The following is an 18926-nucleotide window of genomic DNA, read 5'->3' on the forward strand; positions in this document are numbered from 1 at the left end:
GTCCAAATGACACCAATTGCTCCAAAACTTCGAGAATCTCAAAAATTACTTATTGTCAATATAGATGTGATGGTCTGTAAAGTGTCAATGGAGATACCTTGCCATTTTATGTGAAAAGATGAAGCAGGGAGAGGAGGCCGGACTGAAACAGGAGCTGGAATGCAATGCTGTTGGTAGGGTACAGAGGGAGGTCTAGGGGGTTGAGGAATCATCCTCTTGCATTGACTCAGGGGAACAGAGAGAAAATTTCCATCTCTTCTTATTATAGATACTTTGGAAGCCTGAGATTCAATGCCAACTTTTGGAACAGGAATAACCTGAGCTGTAAATAATATAAATTTACGAACATCATTGCGGGAACCTACACCTAGAATACATGCAAATATAAATGAAAATAGATGCATTGAGCCGATACACCATACTGGGGTTGACCTGGACTCTGTGAAAATGGAAAATTATGTGGAGAGAACATTCTTTCAAAAAGTAACAAATTGTAAATCTGACATAGTAAATACCTGTAGTATTTGATAGTCTACAAACAGGCAAACGAACTTGAGAAGGCCCTAAAAAACGTAATCTCAGAAGTTAAACAGAGGTCAGGCAATTGCAACAAATGTAAGAACAAGAACAAGCACAAGGGAAGAAAATAAGGAATCGGCAGCATATACCATTAGCCAATGGAACTACAACAGCCTTTTGAGGATAACCAACAGATCCATAATTTTGGGTTTGATGCAGCTTACCTGCAAATTTTACGAAATACAATGTTGAAGCCAACCAACTACTATACTTTCCTGGCCATATATTGTTTCTAGTTTTTCTTTTTCTCATGTTCATAGAGTAGTTGTCAATCACTTGGACATTTGATCACACTCTTTTTACAACAACATAATTTGTACATATAGTAGTCATTAATAAAGGTCACTTCTCATGCATCTCAATACGTAATTCCTGTGGAAAAGACCATTCATCCTACATGTAATTCTTCTTTCTTTTAAAGAATTTGTGACTAATACAATAATTTTTCAAGAAGATGGCTGCCCAATAATAAGTCCCACAAAGAGTTTTATCAAGTAATGATTTTTAACCCCAATCACGCTCATTACATTTCAATACTTCAATATCAGTCATCAGCTCAAGGACAAGTACTGGTCAAAGAAAATTAAGTACCCTGCACGTGGAAAGAATTACATAGAACATTTTACTTCAGAGAAAGGCATTTTCACTGGAAGCTGAATTAAGAGTTCATAAATTTCCTTAGATATTTGTTTCTTTAAATTTTCCCCGGAAAAATAATTGTCAGCTGAATGTAAAATGCAGAAACTAGAAATTGTACAATAAATCCCCACAATAAAATAAAATAAATAAGACACTATTTTACGACATGTCCCCTTCATTTATATTTGTTATCAATGAGAGCAATTTTTCAGTTCAACTAAGAACAAAAATACCAGACTATTCTAAAACTTCATTTGTCCATCAACAATCAAATTCTACATGGTTTACCTACATAGTACAATGACATTTTGAATCATAGTATAATCAAATTATATACGCTTTATGTTATGCATACTAATTTTAACTGGGACAACGAAACACATGCTAATCGCCGTAAGATAGATGCTCTTACTTGGTTGGGCTCTAACTGGGAAAGGGCCTCTGTCAGTAACCTGTATTGTGCGATCTTCTGACAGTGGGATCTGCTTTCCTGTGTATATAGTAGAAAACAGGACTTCCTATGAAATAAATTAATGATCTGCCTAAACTAACAAGTTCAGAGTTTAGTTTATCAATGCATGACATTAAAAGTATTCACCCCCACCATCACCACCACCACTTGTCCACTGATTAACTCATATTTTATTGATAAATAGTCTAGATCAGCAACCATGCATATAAAAATGAGATAGAACCCACCCATTGGTTTGACATTTAACGTAGAAGGAAAATGGTTGATAACTGGAGTTCGACGAGAACTGCCCTCTGACTGTGGATTCAATTTTCCTGTACATAATGGGAAAAAGAGAGTTTAAAGAAAAGACTAGGGCCTTCTAGGAATCAACAAAATTTCACAGTTGAGATTTGCAAATGAAAGGTAAATATTTTCCAATTTACACAATGAAGACACAGAATAAGTAATTCAATTTCAGTTCTCAAACTCAATTGTCTCGTACAACTCATCAAACACATCCTTTTACTTCACCAAATAACATTCTACTGGTTGTACATTACAAGCTGATGAACATCAACTGATATATGGACATTTCTGAGGATGGCAAGGAAGATGTACTTATTAACACTTGGAACCAAAGAATTGTTCAAAGTTTTTTAAACTTCCTGTTTGGTCCTATAAAATCATAATGACAGGATGCAAATAATCGAATCAATTCTTTCTCATTTTTTCCCCAGTAACTGAATAGGAAATATACAAATGCATAAGGTGCATATCCTGATTGGCTATAACGGAAGACATTGCAAAACAGCATTTTAATGTAACAGATAAATTAATAACACGGAAAATTAAGGCATTTCTGCATGACACCAAAAAAAAATCTTGTTTTAAATAATTTGATGCATGTATAGAAGCTGAGTAAGCTGACAGAACGAAGGTCGTGACTTAACTACTTGAAAAAGGTATAAGTAGATATGCACATGGATGGAAAACGGTATTACAATCCAAGTGATCCACAGATTCAGGCTGAAGATGATAATAGCTATAACTGTATTTAACACAAATAAAACTCATATTACTACCATCATATCACCCATTTTCCTCACATTTTTTCGTATGTATGGCCACAAGATCTAACTGTAAAGTGTAAACTTCAAATTATACTCAACAACGACTTCAGTTTGATACCCTGATTATCATCTCATGTTTTTATACATTACATTGCAAAGAGACCTCCTCGTCGTTCTAATAACTTAGCCTCTTTCAAAATGTGAGCAGAAAGATTACATCGAAACAATCCCATTTCTAATCATGTTTTTATACATTACATCACTACAAGAGACCTGCGCGTCGTTCTAATAACTTAGCCTCTTTTAAACACCATTTGTTTCATAAAAACAAGTTTCTTCCAAGTGATAACAATTTGAATCAGTATGTTGCAGTGATACATCATTTGCTTTTAAATTTCAAGTATCCATATTAATGACATGAAATCTACATCTAAAAACAAGTTTTACTACATGTCAAACACCCCCCATCTTACATTTCTAATTAAGTTAAGATAACTTATTTTTGTGAAACGTGTGACTTAATTTTATTAGCTTACCAGGGAGGTAAGTCCTCACAAAAATGCAAATACCATTCTACTCCGTATTTTGTGTGCCCATTCTTCCATGATGAGTCTAGTTACTCCTTTATCGTTCGAGATTACAGGTTCAAGATTTTCTATAGTAAGGGCCATATTGAACATCCGGCTCATTTCAAGCAATATGGAGAAATCACACACAAAGAGTATGATGTCAAGAGGCATTCTGGAACAATTGAGATTAGAAGCTCATTCTAAATTCAGGATAAAATTCAGAAATCACGTCAGTTTAGATGTACTTAACAAAACCCAGTAGTTTTTCAGCAGGCTAGCATATACCTAAACTAAGAGGCCCGCATTCTAATTTTTGAAAATGGAAAGCAGGCTGCCCTATTGATCGCTTATGTTGTTTTGTAATCTCACATTAAGGTTATTTAACTATCTGCATACACTGTAATAAAGCAAAATGGCACAGACAAAGCTTGATTGTCCTAAGAAGAATACGAAATATAAACATTCCAAATTGGGGAACTAAATTCCTAGAAAAGAACTTCCAACATTAAATATTTAACAGAAGAAACAAAATTACAAGGCAAGGTATTGCATTGTACTCGATAAACATAGAGACTTCAACCTTACGTTCAAAAAGGTTACAAGAGATTAAAAAAAAAAAAATGATTGTCATGACTCACCTAATTGAGCATGCTTAGTGGAGCTCCCTTGATGTCTGAGCAAATGTGAATTCAGGGAAGAGTCTGATGAGCCGTTCATAGAACTAAGTGTGAAGTAATTATGTTTCTTGTCAGAAATAGGTTGACGAGAAAACAATGTAGGCTTGGATGATTCTGATGTCAATGCTGTAACACTAGTATAATCAGGATGAACGATGGAAGTGCTGCTGCAGGGCAATGGGGATACAGCCAGATCACCTTGAGAGTTATGTTGGAAAGAAAGAGTTCCCTCCAATTTGCTGGTAGCATCTTGAGTTCTGAAATTACTAGAGGACATCGTTTCTGCATTACCTCCAATTCCAAGTGTCAGAAAACTCCCATCAGATGAGTACAATTGATACATAAAAAAAGAAGATAACATTGACTGATAAAGCACCTCTGGAATCAACTAATTAAAACAATGCCCTTTTATCTGTTTCTTTCTGAATTTATTTTAAGTAATTTTCATTCATATTGACTTTAATGGGAGAGAACATCCACCATCTGCCAAGAAAGAGTTGCTTAGGAAATAATCCTGGCAATGATTAGGAATAAGTTGAACAATATTTCCTTATGAAGTTTGATGAAGGAAGCAGAAAGAACTAATAAAATTCCTCAGAAGTGAAGCAAATCCAAACTTCAAAGAAGAAATTATAAACACAGAGGCCTATGAGGCCTATAAACACTGTCACTCCAAATATCTACACAGTACGGTAGTTTGTGTGATATGTTTTTGACCTTGAAAAGATAAAAATTGGTAACTCATCCTCGTGGCATTCCCAAGACTAGTCTTTGTATCAGTAGTATTTCCTCTTACACTGATTCTCTTATCTAAAAAGACAAGAAAATCTAAACTATAACTGAAAGTAGAAAAAAATTTATAAACCCCCGAACAACCATAATTAAAGCATAAAGTTACCTACATATAAAACTTATACATATTCAGATCGAATTGACATAATTCTTTTTAATCCTATTGAGAAAAATAAAAGCACCCAGTTTATTTCTAGCTTAAAGATCAAAAACCGGTGCTCTAATTCAACAAATATTTAAAACAGAACTAGTTCGCAACTTTACATAATCATTGAATTATCTCCAAATCCAAAATTCACCAGTTAGATGTTTAAAATCAAATATACATAATCATAATTAAATAAAATTTCAACATTATATCATCAATCTACTCAAAAGCCACAAAGGCTCCTACCAGCAAGAAGTGATTTCAAAAAGCAGAATTGAGAGTGAGAGGACGGTGGATTACTGTATTATGGCGCTTTTAGGGCTCTTCTGTGACTTATAAAGGGTTCGGTTCAAGGCCCACTTGCTGCGTAAAAGGGCCCCACGCATGACACGGCATCTGTTAAAGTAAAGGCCACTTGAGGGTTTTCATTGACATCCAATGTTTTCTCTCACGAGAGAATGAATATCGTTATGGACACCATGTTTGTAACGCTCCGAATTCTCGAAAATTGAAGCGTTAAAATAATATTCGTTTCTTTCGTTGGTTCGACCCCTTTAACGCTAGTCAAAGTATTTTATAAATCCAATTTTTTTTAAATATACAAAAATATAATCGAAGGTAGTTATCTATATAACTTAGGCAAATGTAGCAAAATTTGATTTTTTTGTAAAAGATTTGAAGACAAATCGACAGTTACAGATTTAACGACAGCGGAAGAAAAATATTTTTGGCCTAGCAAATGTCTATTAAAATTTATGAAATTTTTACAGGGACTAAATCATTCATATATGTACCACATATAAAAATTTGGGGTTTCGACGATAACGTTTGAAGCACGAAAATATTACTCGAATATGTTGGACAGGAATCTCGGATTCGACACGATGCAGTTTACTAAAACGGGCATAACTTTATTTTTAGGTAATATTTTCGAGAAATTCCAAAGACCACTTTTAGAAGACTCATAGACCTTTCAAAACCCACTGATTTCACTTAAAAAAATGCGCCGTAGCCCAAGTTATGCTATTTTCAACTAGAAGGACAGAAACTGAAATTTCCACCCAGCATAAAATAAAACTTCATACAAATTAATCCAACACTTTTAAATTCTTGTTAACATGCACTGTCTAAAAATGGAACAAAATAAACATTAAAAAGCATTTCTAAAAGTTCATCTAAGTTCCATGAAATATTTACATAAATAGAAATATTCACTAGAAATTGAAAGAATTAGAGATTGCCGAACACTTGCCACTATGCCAACCATTGCCATGCCTCGATCTTAACCTGTAAAATTATCTGTAGGGATGAGTACTATAAATAATACTCAGTAGGAAACACTTAAGTAAACGGTAAAAATATATATTTTCAGAAATGCAAACTTTGGTCAATTGTGTCACCGTCAATTTCAAGCGAATTGGTGATCAGTCTGTCCGCTTACTCTTAGGTTTTGATAACCCCATTTCATTTGTCATAATCATTTTCTTCATCTCTTGTTTAAACCACCAAACGGTGATTCCATCATGAGCAACACAATAACACATTTAATGCAAACGAAAATATATAAATCTTACATCATAAGTGCCGAAACACTCCTACCTTAATGCTTGTAATTTGAAATATCCTTTCGTGTCCAAAGAATAAAATGCAGCGTACGTCTTGCCCTTTTCTTAGAAATTTTCAGATTCAAAGTTCTTTTTGTCTATGAAAGAAGGGGCAAAATAATTTGATGCAATAAGTATAATTGGGAGAGAGAGAGTGGCCGTGTAGAATTATAAAATGGGAGTTACAAGTTTTTAATTGCAATGGTGGTAGGAGTTGTATTTGAAATTGGAGGTTACACTTGAGGAAATGGGGGTGGTTGAAATTTTAAAATGTTAACTTCCAAATGGATATGGATAGAGACGTGTAGGTTATCATCCCACTAACCAAATGCTAGTTTTAAAAACAAAATGGCAGTTAACAAAATGGAGATTAATATGCTAAGATAGGGTTGGTTAGAATTGGAGGTTACAATGGATAATAAAGTGGGGATAATGGATAAAAATTGGAGTTGAAATTTTTATTTTCAAATGAATGATCGGGGACGGTTTTGGCATTGACAAAAATGGAAGTTTATTAGAATGATAAATTGGAGAATAAATGATGGATGATGAAACATGCAAGTAATTTGTCCAATTAAAAAAAAATAGTTTACATAATGGAAACAAAAATGGTAGTATTAAAATAAAGTGTGTCGTAAGAAAAATAATGTAGCCAAATTAACATAAAATTTTGTCGGTTAAAAACGATTTTAACAACTTGTAAAATTTAAGAAAATCAAGTACGTGAAATTTTACTTTCGTGACCAAAATTTAATTTGGACTATTAGGAAGTGTCGTAGCGACAAAATAATATAACCCCAATTATATTTGAGTCCTATAAGAAAGTTTTATTTGAAACGAACAAAACACATTTTTTTTTCCGGTCGCTACAACTCTCCCCACTTAAAATAATTTCGTCCTCGAAATTTAACTTACTTGTTTTAAGGAGATCGGGGTACTTGGCTAAAATGTCCTCTTCTCGTTCCCAAGTAGCCTCATCCTCACCATGTTTACTCCACTGGACTTTGACTAGTGAGACTTTTCGATTTCTCAAGACATGGTCCTTTCTCTCCAGAATCACTGCAGGAGCTTCCTCATAAGTCATATCACTCTGGACATCCAGTGATGGAACATTCACCACATGATTAGGATCCGGAATGTACTTTCTCAACATAGAAATGTGAAATACGTTGTGCACTGCTGAAAGCTCGGGTGGCAATGCTAATCGATATGCCACATTCCCAATCTTTTCAAGAATCTCAAATGGACCGATAAATCTAGGGCTTAGCTTCCCTTTCTTTCCAAATCGTAGTATTCCCTTCATTGGTGCCACTTTGATAAATACTTTCTCTCCAATCACGAAAGTCAATTCTTTCCTCCTTTTGTCAGCATAACTCTTTTGTCGATCTTGGGCAGTCTTAATTCTTGATCTAATTTTATTTATAGCCTCCACAGTCTTCTCGACCAATTCTGGGCCTAAAATTTTCCTTTCACCAACTTCATCCCAGTATAATGGCGAACGACATCGTCTACCATACAAAGCCTCATACGGGGCCATGCCAATAGTGGCTTGAAAGCTATTGTTGTATGCGAATTCAACCAACGGCAAATGATCTTCCCATTTACCACCCAAATCTAGGACACAAGCTCTCAACATATCCTCAAGAATTTGTATAGTTCGTTCAGATTGTCCGTCAGTCTGAGGAGGATATGCAGTACTAAATGTTAACTTGGTACCCATAGCTTTCTGAAGACCTATCCAAAACTTCGAAGTAAACCTCGGGTCTCTATCTGATACAATGGATGCTGGAACACCATGAAGTCGCATAATCTCCTTGACATAAATTTGTGCAAGCTGTTCTAAGCTGTAAGTTGTCCGAACTGGCAAGAAATGAGCAGATTTTGTAAGTCGGTCCACAATTACCCAGATCGCATCATGACCTTTCACTGATCTAGGAAATCCAATGACAAAATCCATTGCAATCTTTTGCCACTTCCATTCTGGTATGTCCATGGGGTTCAATAGTCCTGACGGCCTCTGATGTTCGGCCTTCACCTGTTGGCAAACCATGCATTTGGACACGAACAGAGCTATCTTCCCTTTCATATTTCTCCACCAAAATGTATTACGCAAATCTCGATACATTTTAGTTCCACCTGGGTGGACAGAGTAAGGAGTTGAGTGAGCCTCAGTCATAATTTCATTTCTCAACGCTTCATCCTTTGGCACGCAAAATCGACCCTTAAACATCAAGGCTTTGTCTTCGGCTATTTCAAATCCCTTCCTCTTCTCAGTTCCTACATCAGCCCTAATCTTTTCCAAAAAGGGATCATCTTTCTGAGCGGCTACTATTCTGTCCCTGAGTGTCGGTTTCATAGTAAAACTTGCTAACTTTGCTGATGTCCTTACTGGTGATGTTAATACTTCAATTCTCAGGTTTTCAAAATCTCTTATTAAATGATCCTGTCTTGTACACAGTGCTGACAACTGTCCCATATTCTTTCTACTCAGTGCATCAGCAACTATATTAGCCTTACCCGGATGGTACAGGATAGTGCAATCGTAATCTTTCACTAACTCTAACCATCGTCGCTGTCTCATATTCAACTCCTTTTGGGTGAAGAAGTATTTGAGACTCTTATGATCAGTGTAGATCTCACACTTGCTCCCATATAGGTAGTGGCGCCAAATCTTCAAGGCGTGCACTACTGCTACTAGTTCAAGGTCATGCGTGGGATAATTCTGTTCGTATTACTTCAACTGCCTCGAAGCATAAGCTATCACTTTTCCATGTTGCATCAAAACACATCCTAAACCAAGCTTAGATGCATCACTGTAAATCACAAAACCTTCTGAACCATCGGGAATAGTCAAAACCGGCGCAGATACGAGCCTGTCTTTTGACTCTTGAAAACTTTGTTCGCATTTCTCTGACCATACGAACTTAGTACCCTTCCGAGTCAACTGTGTCATAGGACCTGCAATCTTGGAGAATCCTTCTATAAATCGTCGATAATAGCCGGCTAACCCTAGAAAGCTCCGCACTTCTCCAACATTTGTAGGTTTCAGCCAATTTGTTATGGCCTCAACTTTGGATTGATCCACTTCAATTCCTCGTGCTGAAATAGTATGGCCTAGAAATCCCATTCGGTCAAGCCAAAATTCACATTTCTTGAATTTGGCATACAACTTTTCCTGACGCAGGGTTCCCAAAACTATCCTCAAATGTTCTTCGTGTTGCAGGGAATCTCTCGAATGTATCAGTATGTCGTCAATAAATACGATGACAAACATGTCCAAATACTGATGGAACACTCTATTCATCAAGTCCATAAACATCGCAGGGGCATTCGTCAAGCCAAAGGACATCACCGTAAACTCATAATGCCCATACCGAGTCCTAAATGCCGTTTTTGGTATATCAACTGACTTAATCTTCAGTTGATGGTAGCCCGACCTTAAATCAATTTTTGAGAATACGGATGCGCCCTTCAACTGATCAAATAGGTCTTCAATCCTAGGAAGAGGATACTTATTTTTGATCGTCAACTTATTCAATTCATGGTAGTCGATGCACAGCCTCATAGTACCATCTTTCTTCTTTACAAAGAGTACCGGAGCCCCCCATGGAGATACACTCGGTCTAATAAACCCTTTGTCTAGAAGTTCTTCTAGCTGCATCTTTAACTCTTGTAATTCCTCTGGTGCCATTCGATATGGAGCTTTGGACACAGGAGTAGCTTCAGGTACCAAAATAATATAACCCCAATTATATTTGAGTCCTATAAGAAAGTTTTATTTGAAACGAACAAAACACATTTTTTTTTCCGATCGCTACAATGTTATACATAAGTAATATATTCCTGCTCATTCAACCCAATTTAGTCATTTTAGTGAAACGTAACTCGTGCGGACTATAGAGGAGTTTTGCACGTGGGTGTGGCATAGAAATAACTGTATGATCAAACTTAAGTCCTCGTTTGAACCCCATTATTTGAAGATCATAATGAGATGAATATTATTTTTTTGAAAAATGAGTGGTTGAAAAGTTTTTGATTTACGTGTAATATTATTTTATTGAAAATTGTGTGGTTAAAAGTAGGAGATAGAAAAATTTAAGTTAATGTAATGAAAAATAATGAGGCTCAAACGGGTGCTAAATTATTATTTAAGTTGGTCAATCATATACTTTATTAACATATACAACTATGTATTTATTTTCAACCCCCCCCCCCAAAAAAAAGACTCAAAAGGATAAATAGCACAAACGTCATTCCCTTTCACTGTCATTGTGCAAAATGTCATCACTTTTTATTTTTTCGCATTTTCACTTCTAATTTTACATTTCATTGTGCAAAAACTCATTTTCATCCATTTTTTCAATAAAAATATGATTTTACCCTCTTATTCAAATAAAACAAAAAGAAACGAAATGAAAGGATAAAGAACTAATTGCAATAATAGTCCCAAAATTTCAAAAAATAAAAAAAAAATTAATGTTTCATTTGATTTCTCATTTAAATATTTCATTAACTAATTATCTTAATTGATATGTGTATATTTAATTAATTATTTAATTATATATTTTAAACACTTACTCAAATAAAAAAAATTATATTTAATTTGGTTTCTCTTTTAGATATTTCATTAATTAATTATCTTAATTGGTCCTTATTTAATTATTTATTTTAAACACTTATTCAAATAAAAAATTAATATTTAATTTGGTTTCTCATTTAAATATTTCTTTATTAATTACCTTAATTGGTTATGTATATTGTTCATTTAATATTTAATTACTTTATTTAATTATTTATTTAATCACTTATTTAAATAAAAAAATATTATTTATTTTAATTTCTTATTTAAATATTTTTAATTAATTGCTTTAATTAGCTATGTATATTATTTATTTATTGTTTAATTATTTATTTAATCACTTAATTAAATAAAAAATTAATATTTAATTTAATTTCTTATATAGATATTTCATTAATTAATAATAGTAATTGGTTATGTATATTATGCATTTAAAATTTAATTAATTTATTTAATTATTTATTTAATCACTTATTTAAATAAAAGAATTAATATTTATTTTAATTCTTATTTAAATATTTCATTAATTAATTATCTTAATTAATCATGTATATTCTTTATTTTATATTTAATTACTTTGTTCAGTTATTTATTTAATCACTTAAATAATTAAATATTTCAGTAATTAATTATCTTAATTGGTTATGTCTATTATTAGTTATTAATATTTAATTACCTTATTTTAATTACTTATTCAAATAAAAATATTATATTATAATGTAGAAGTGACGTAATATTATTGGAGATTTGAAAAGCAGTTTTTTCGATCCTCCACTCATCGAATTCCACATGTACATTATGAACGTCCTTATGAATTAGTACATGTAGAATTATCCAATATTTAATTTGATTTCTTGTTTAAATATTTTTTTATTAATTACCTTAATTGGTTATGTATATTTAATTACTTTATTCAATTATTTATTTTAAATACTTACTCAAATAAAAAATTAATATTTTATTTAATTTCTTATTTAAATATTTCATTAATTAATTAACTTAATTTGTTATGTAAATTGTTTATTTAATATTTCATTACTTTATTTAATCACTTATTCGAATAGAAAATTAATTTTTAATTTAATTTATTATTTAAATATCTCATTAATTAATTATCTTGATTGGTTATGTATATTATTTATTTAATATTTAATTAGAACATAAATCACACGGTGTATGAGAATATCTAACAGAAATATCACATTTTCAATACATCGAACATTATTAAAGAATGTCGAAACTATATTTCCTCTACAAAATGAAGTCGGGTGAGAATTTCCTTATTATAGTATGTTATTCTCTACCCAACGGATGTGTAATATCTATTTAAATCCTATATACTCTCTGTTTATAATGTGTACTGATTTCCTCAACTTTCTTTATTTATAGTGTGTTATATAAATAATTAAGAGTAATTAATTATTTATTATACAATTACATAAAAACTAAAGTATTATAAACGTTTTTAAAAAATGCTTATACAATTACGGATCACAATGTACATAAAAGAACGCTTGCATTTTAATGCTTGTTTAGTTTATCAGCTCTACGCCACGTTCGATGTTAAAAATTCAATGTACTTCAATTAGGGCTGTCAATAGATTGGATTTTGATCCGAATCCGATGAAAATAATGGGAGATGGATTTAGGATCTCAATCCGATAACCCAATCGAGATTCGAATTCGATAATTTGTTAACTAAATGAATCAATAGATTGGATTTTGATCCGAATCCTATCTGAATCCAATGAAATTAATGGGAGATAGATTTAAGATCTTAATCCAATAACTCAATCGAGATTCAAATCCAATAATCCGTTAATTAAATGAATCAAATATGGATATAGGTCATTTCGATCTAATAAATAAATAAAATTTTTATTTTTCTAATTTTTTCAATTTCGGATTGGATATCCGATAACATAATTAATCGGATATGGATTTAACATTCAAATGTCCATCGGATTATTGAATCGTATCGGATATGATAATTATTATTAACGGATCGGATCAAATATCTGTTACTCTCTATCACTGTCTGGGACCTCTATCGCTTGCATACTGTATCTCCTCAGATATAACTCTGACCCTCCTCATCGATCAACGGTGTCAGCTCATTGAGCAATTCAAGCTGACAAATTAACATTTCACCGAGTTAATGACCATGTATTGAGATTTCGAAATGATGTACAACATAAATCACAAATGAATAATATGTATCTCATGATCATTGAAGAGAGCTGATAACTGTCAACTTTGTCCCCATGGATAGTTGTTGAATGTGTCAATGTCATCACACAACCTCCAAATGAAAGACGTCGATCGACGTCTTCTTGTAATTATATCTCAGTATACCCTCTAGTATAAACATCATCCTCAACTTCAACTTGTCAAATATATCGTCGCATTCCTTGAATGCATCTCCTAACTGTGCTAGAGTTATCGTTATAAGCAAGATCGGTGTAATAGGTCTGCGTGCTCCTCATCCAACAAATTTAGGACTAATGCGAAGCTGACGAAGTTATAATTCGACGTAACTTTGTCGGGAATTTGTCTCATGGCGACATCCAAATGGCAATCCATCTTGTAAAATTTAAAATATTTATATTTCTTTGTTATTTATGTCAATTAATTATTTTTATTGCTTAATTAACATTTAAGTTACTTGTTTATTGAATTTATTTCAATTAGTTATTTATTACTTATTTAAATAAACAACATACATAAATAATTAACATAATTCATGAAATATTTGAATAAACAAATAAAGTATAAAATGAATAATTATATATTAAACAAATAATATACATGACAATTTGTATGGTTTGGGATGACGATCCATCTTCAGTTGCAGTTTCTCAATAGCCTCCTCAAACACTATATTCTCACAACTACCACAATCAATTATCAGCTTGTAGACTATCAACAACTGTGCTGGTTGTGCGGAAAATGTTGGTCCTCAACCAACCGTTCCCTGAATCTCCCTTGGGAGTCAGCAGACTCTTTCGAACGACTAGGGTCTCCTAGCCATCTCCATATAGCACGTCCTCATCGTCACCATCATCATACACAGGCTCCCCAACTTCCTCGAACTCCTCTATCATATCCTTCTCAATCAGAAGATTTTTATTCTTCTGACCAGCAGGCTTCCTGCAATCTGTCGCCCTATGTCCCTGTTCGCCACACCCCTGAACACTTAATACCTGAGCTGGAATTGTCCCATTGTGGCTGATAAGCGGGATGAGATTCTTGAGTATGAACTGGCCAACTACCTTCACCTCTGACCACTGGCCTCTTACTCTGCTGTTTCTCCACTGCGAGTGCCCGCTGATATGCCTCAGAAACTATCCACAATGAATGAAGGCTAAGAACATCCTGCAGGGGCTGCCTTAATCCCTCAAATACCGTGCTACCATCTGTTCCTCCGTCTCAGATAAATCATTCCAAGCCACCAGCTGATAGAATTCCCCCATAGAACCATTGACTGATCTTACACCTTACCTCAGTGAATGGAGCCTCTGAAACAAGGTTTAAGTATAGCCGAAAGGGAAAGAGTGCCCTTTCATCTTCTTCTTCATCTTCTCACAATCAGTAATTTTGAATTTTCCCTATCGCTCCCATGAACGCTTCAACTGTTCCCACCATGCAGATGCTCTACCTTTGAGTTTGATGGCGACCAGTTTCACTTTGACACGATTTGGAACCTCCTTATATTCAAAAATCCGCTCCACTTTATTCAGCCAATCAATAAATCATTCAGCCTGCAACGTTCCAGAAAACTCGGGTAGATCTACTCTGAAACCGAGATCCACATGACGATCCTCTCGTCCACGATGCTCCCAAACTCGAGCACGATCGTGATACGAGTTTTCAAAACTGATATCGAAATCGTAACCCTCCACATCATGATTATCGAACTCCTGCTCCGCCAAACGTTGGGTTAACTCCGCAACTTGTCTCTGCAAATCTTCAATCGTCACATCTTGAATATTACGATCACGGTGTGGGACTTCCTCAATCAGAACCTGCCTCGACGACCACGACCACGTCCACCAACCATTATAACTGATGGAATTTATCTTCCAAGAAGATGCTGATACTCTGATACCAACTGACGCCTTGTAAGATAGTGATTATCCTATTGGCTTGTTGTAGCAGATGATTCGCAAGAAAGTAACGAAAGAAAAATGCCCAAAATTAGAGAAAATATTCTAAAATCAATTTAATATTATTAATAATGCAGAATCACCAAAATTAACCCACAAGCAGGGTTAAATAGCTGTAAAATACGAAATTATAGGAAAATTACCAAAAATGAAAAAATTTCGAAATTATACCAGAATAAAATATTAAGTAAAAGAACTAGGTTGCCAAAAATTTGGATCAATTCGCGTTTTCTAACATATGGAAAAAGGGAAACGAAATATTACCATAAATAGCAAAAAATAACTAAAAATTAAATTTTGGAAAGCAAAACAGCGGATTTTGGGCTCAAAATTGATGCCCACCGAGCATAGCTGGATGGCCACGACGTACGCACCGAAGAGAGCTTTCCGGATTGGGATCATAATAACGATTCTGATAACCGTAGCCAAAGTTATGGCCAAATTACCAAAGACATGTCAAATTCTCCCAATTAAGGAAATAATTGCGATTCACTTCCCATTTTTGCACCGATCCACCATCTCATGGTATCTCAGCGCCATCATCATGTTATCTGACAAATCAGTATCACTCGACTCGGATCCTCCTACATCACATAACTAATTATAAAACTCCAAAAGGAATTTAGGTAGATGATATGTTGAAATTTGAGATATCTCTATAAACTATGTTGTTATGCAAAAGAAATAGAATTGAAAAGGAAAAAGTTATCAACAACGCTTTTATGCATAACGTACTACATTATATTATGAATAGCGAGGAATCAAAATAAACTCGTTGGAACAAAATAACAATTGGTCATTAAAAGGATGAACTCCTAGTAAAATTGAATTTACTAGAAAAACTTGAAATTTCTAAACTTATAGAACGAAAATCTGAAGATGTATACTTATGCGAAAAGTAAATGAGAAAATGAAGTCATAATATATAATATATGACTCCTAAAATAATAAATTTCGTGAATACCGTAGTTGATGCAATCATGAGTCCATGCATGAAATTTGAGTTTCGAATATATTCAATTCATCAACATGATTATTAATGTTATCCTTGAAATATTTAATATGTTTGACGAATAGGTCAAGTGATATTATTATGAGGTAGAGTAAATACACGTTTTTTTTTTCTATTACCAAAGTTTTGTTCCATTAAATTTTCCCGACAAGGCTTTTTAATAAACAACTTTTGCAGCGTGCTTAAAGAATGATGTACTCTTTTTTCTTCATCAGGATTTTTTCACATGTTTTTCTTGATAAGGTTTAACGAGACATATTCTTTGTGTAATGAAAATCCATAACATACAAGATATTTACCCTCAAAATAATATTCTTATATGTATGACTCTCCAAGAGATCAACAATAACTATTTTTCAAATTATTATGTTACTTCAATCACCAAAGGTTGATAAATATCTCATATGAAGATAGTATTATTTGAAGATATTAACGTACAAGAGGATGATGAATTGAAATCAGGGATAGCAACTGTATTCTTTTTCCTTAGCTCAATTTTTGTCCCATCGAATTTTCTTGGCACGATTTTAATGAAGCATATATATTGTCATATGTTATTCAATGGAGAATGTTGTAAATAATATGATTATTAGTGAATGATAATCATACCTCTACAATCCTAAATTTTATTATCATTGTATCTTTAATTCTTCTCTACAAAATAAGATTTTGATTCTTAATAATTTCATTATCTTCTCTACCTTCTTCTCTTTCCTTTATAGGTTATAACGAATATAAAGTTTTTGTGAACTAATTTGTAACTATTATTTATTCTCAACCAAAGAGGGTACAATTGTCAATATCGGCCATATGTGGGGAAAAAACATTTAAAAAATGCTATAATTAGAAGGGTTGTTATCTTATTACTATAAGTTTTATTTTATCCACATTTTAATTGCATTTTAAAGCTCTTAAACTTTGATCATATAACACTTAAATCCCCAATGATTTTTCATAAAATTCTTATTCTCAAATTTTTCATTACTCAACACATTTGATGTTTGATAACAGTTTTATATTCAAAAATCCATTGAAATAACATAAAACAACTTATTTTTCTGTCATATTTTTAAAAAGTAATTAAATAAAAAATACGAAAAAATATTTTTTCCTCATTTTAAAAGTGTGAAAATAAAATATTTTGATATAAATCATCATCAAGGATGAAACATACTAATTAACAGAAAGTTGAAGATAAGAATTCAATCGGAAAAAAAAAAAAGTTGAAAAAACAATTACTACATTGGGAAAAGATTGAAGAACTTAACTAGAATTAAAATATGATTTATGAAATAAAAATTATGGTGACAATAGAATCACCCTAAATAGAATGCACAACAGTTTTCAAATACTTTTGATGACTTCAACATGAGTTAGAAATCCATTTAAACCTATTAAAAATTTATGCAATTAATGAAATCCTTAAAATGCACAAGTTATTAAATACACCTATAATGTAATAAAATTTGAGTTACACCCAGATTTTACGAACATAATCTGCTATAGAGCATCTAAATTTATTTGAACTTTTAAAATATATTCAAATTTAAATTAAGGACACCAAAAAAATAATTCAGACCAGAAAATCAACTCATTTTCTCACCCATTGTAAGTACTGATAGGGGCATTAGATACTATAACGTACGAAGAAATCAACAATAATACAAGATTTGCCTCCACGACATTAATTAATTACAATATGCTTGATCCATTTCTCAAAATATTCTTGTGAGTCAATGCAAAAACTGGTGTTCTGGAAGTTTATAAAAACTTGCACCTGTTTCAAATTCACAAAGGTGAACATTGGTACTCATCGAGGGGTGTAAAGCTATCTTCATGACAAGATCAACACGATAAATCTGGTCCGAGAACTTTGTAAGTTTAAAGCACACTAGAGTACTCCACATGGTTACTCTAGGAAAATTAGTCAAAAACTAGTCTGCTTTCACACGCCGTCGCCAGTTTTTGAAGACAACAAATCCAAACGATGTCATCATTCCAGACAAGTAGCCAAGAATAGCTCCATAAGTCACACAAATTGGCCATTCCTGCTTATAATGTCAATTTGTTCACAAATCAGAAAAACAAAAAGTTACCAACTCACTCTCGTGTTATAGCCAAGAACAGTAGTATTTTAGCTAGATTCGTAGAAGAGAAGTAGCCTAAAATATTATTGACAAAACAATGTAATCCACAAATAGGCCAAACTGCATGAAACTCTGGCAAAGATTACATAATTAGGACATTCTAATGCCGAATAACGAACCTAAGAAACGGAGATATTCATGATATTTAATTTGCAATTTGCTGTAAAGAGAAATCAGCGGTTTTAAAAAAAGGCCCATTGAACCATGTTAATCATTCTTTTCAACTTTGATGAGAATAGAAGAAAAAAATATTAATAGTTGATGAAAGAGATTCGGTTAAAAAAAGCCCAGATTTAAATGCAGGGGTGGACCCACTTGAGGCCAAGTGGGGTCGGCGGCCCCCACTCGATTTTCAAATTTTTTATTTTTCTTGAGGTTTTTTCCTATGATTTTTTGGTTTCGCCCCCACTGAATCTTCATCCTCGGTCCACCCCTGTTTAAATGCATCTATAAATTGAACTTTAGCTGTGCAGAACCGAGTCCAGTAGCC

The 18926-nt window shown here is 33.1% G+C and overlaps 2 protein-coding genes across 2 annotated transcripts in view; both read right to left on the minus strand.

The window, feature by feature from the left end:
- The window catches only part of LOC111372083, an 8803-nt gene extending 3571 nt beyond the window's left edge, over positions 1-5232 (minus strand). Inside the window, exons 1-7 of the mRNA XM_022994253.1 lie at positions 5175-5232; positions 3950-4270; positions 1918-2004; positions 1631-1708; positions 669-743; positions 516-563; positions 98-322 (exon numbers count right to left, since the gene is read on the minus strand). Coding sequence (XP_022850021.1) covers positions 98-322; positions 516-563; positions 669-743; positions 1631-1708; positions 1918-2004; positions 3950-4265 — 829 coding nt within the window. The 5' untranslated portion in view covers positions 4266-4270; positions 5175-5232. The remainder of the gene's footprint in view (positions 1-97; positions 323-515; positions 564-668; positions 744-1630; positions 1709-1917; positions 2005-3949; positions 4271-5174) is intronic.
- Positions 5233-17940: 12708 nt separating this feature from the next.
- The window catches only part of LOC111372084 (uncharacterized protein C1450.15), an 11826-nt gene continuing 10840 nt past the window's right edge, over positions 17941-18926 (minus strand). Inside the window, exon 9 of the mRNA XM_022994254.1 lies at positions 17941-18337. Within this exon, the coding sequence (XP_022850022.1) occupies positions 18224-18337 (114 nt within the window). The 3' untranslated portion in view covers positions 17941-18223. The remainder of the gene's footprint in view (positions 18338-18926) is intronic.

The sequence above is a fragment of the Olea europaea genome, chromosome 23 (genome assembly GCF_002742605.1).
Source record: "Olea europaea var. sylvestris chromosome 23, O_europaea_v1, whole genome shotgun sequence".
NCBI classification, from domain to species: Eukaryota; Viridiplantae; Streptophyta; class Magnoliopsida; order Lamiales; family Oleaceae; genus Olea; species Olea europaea.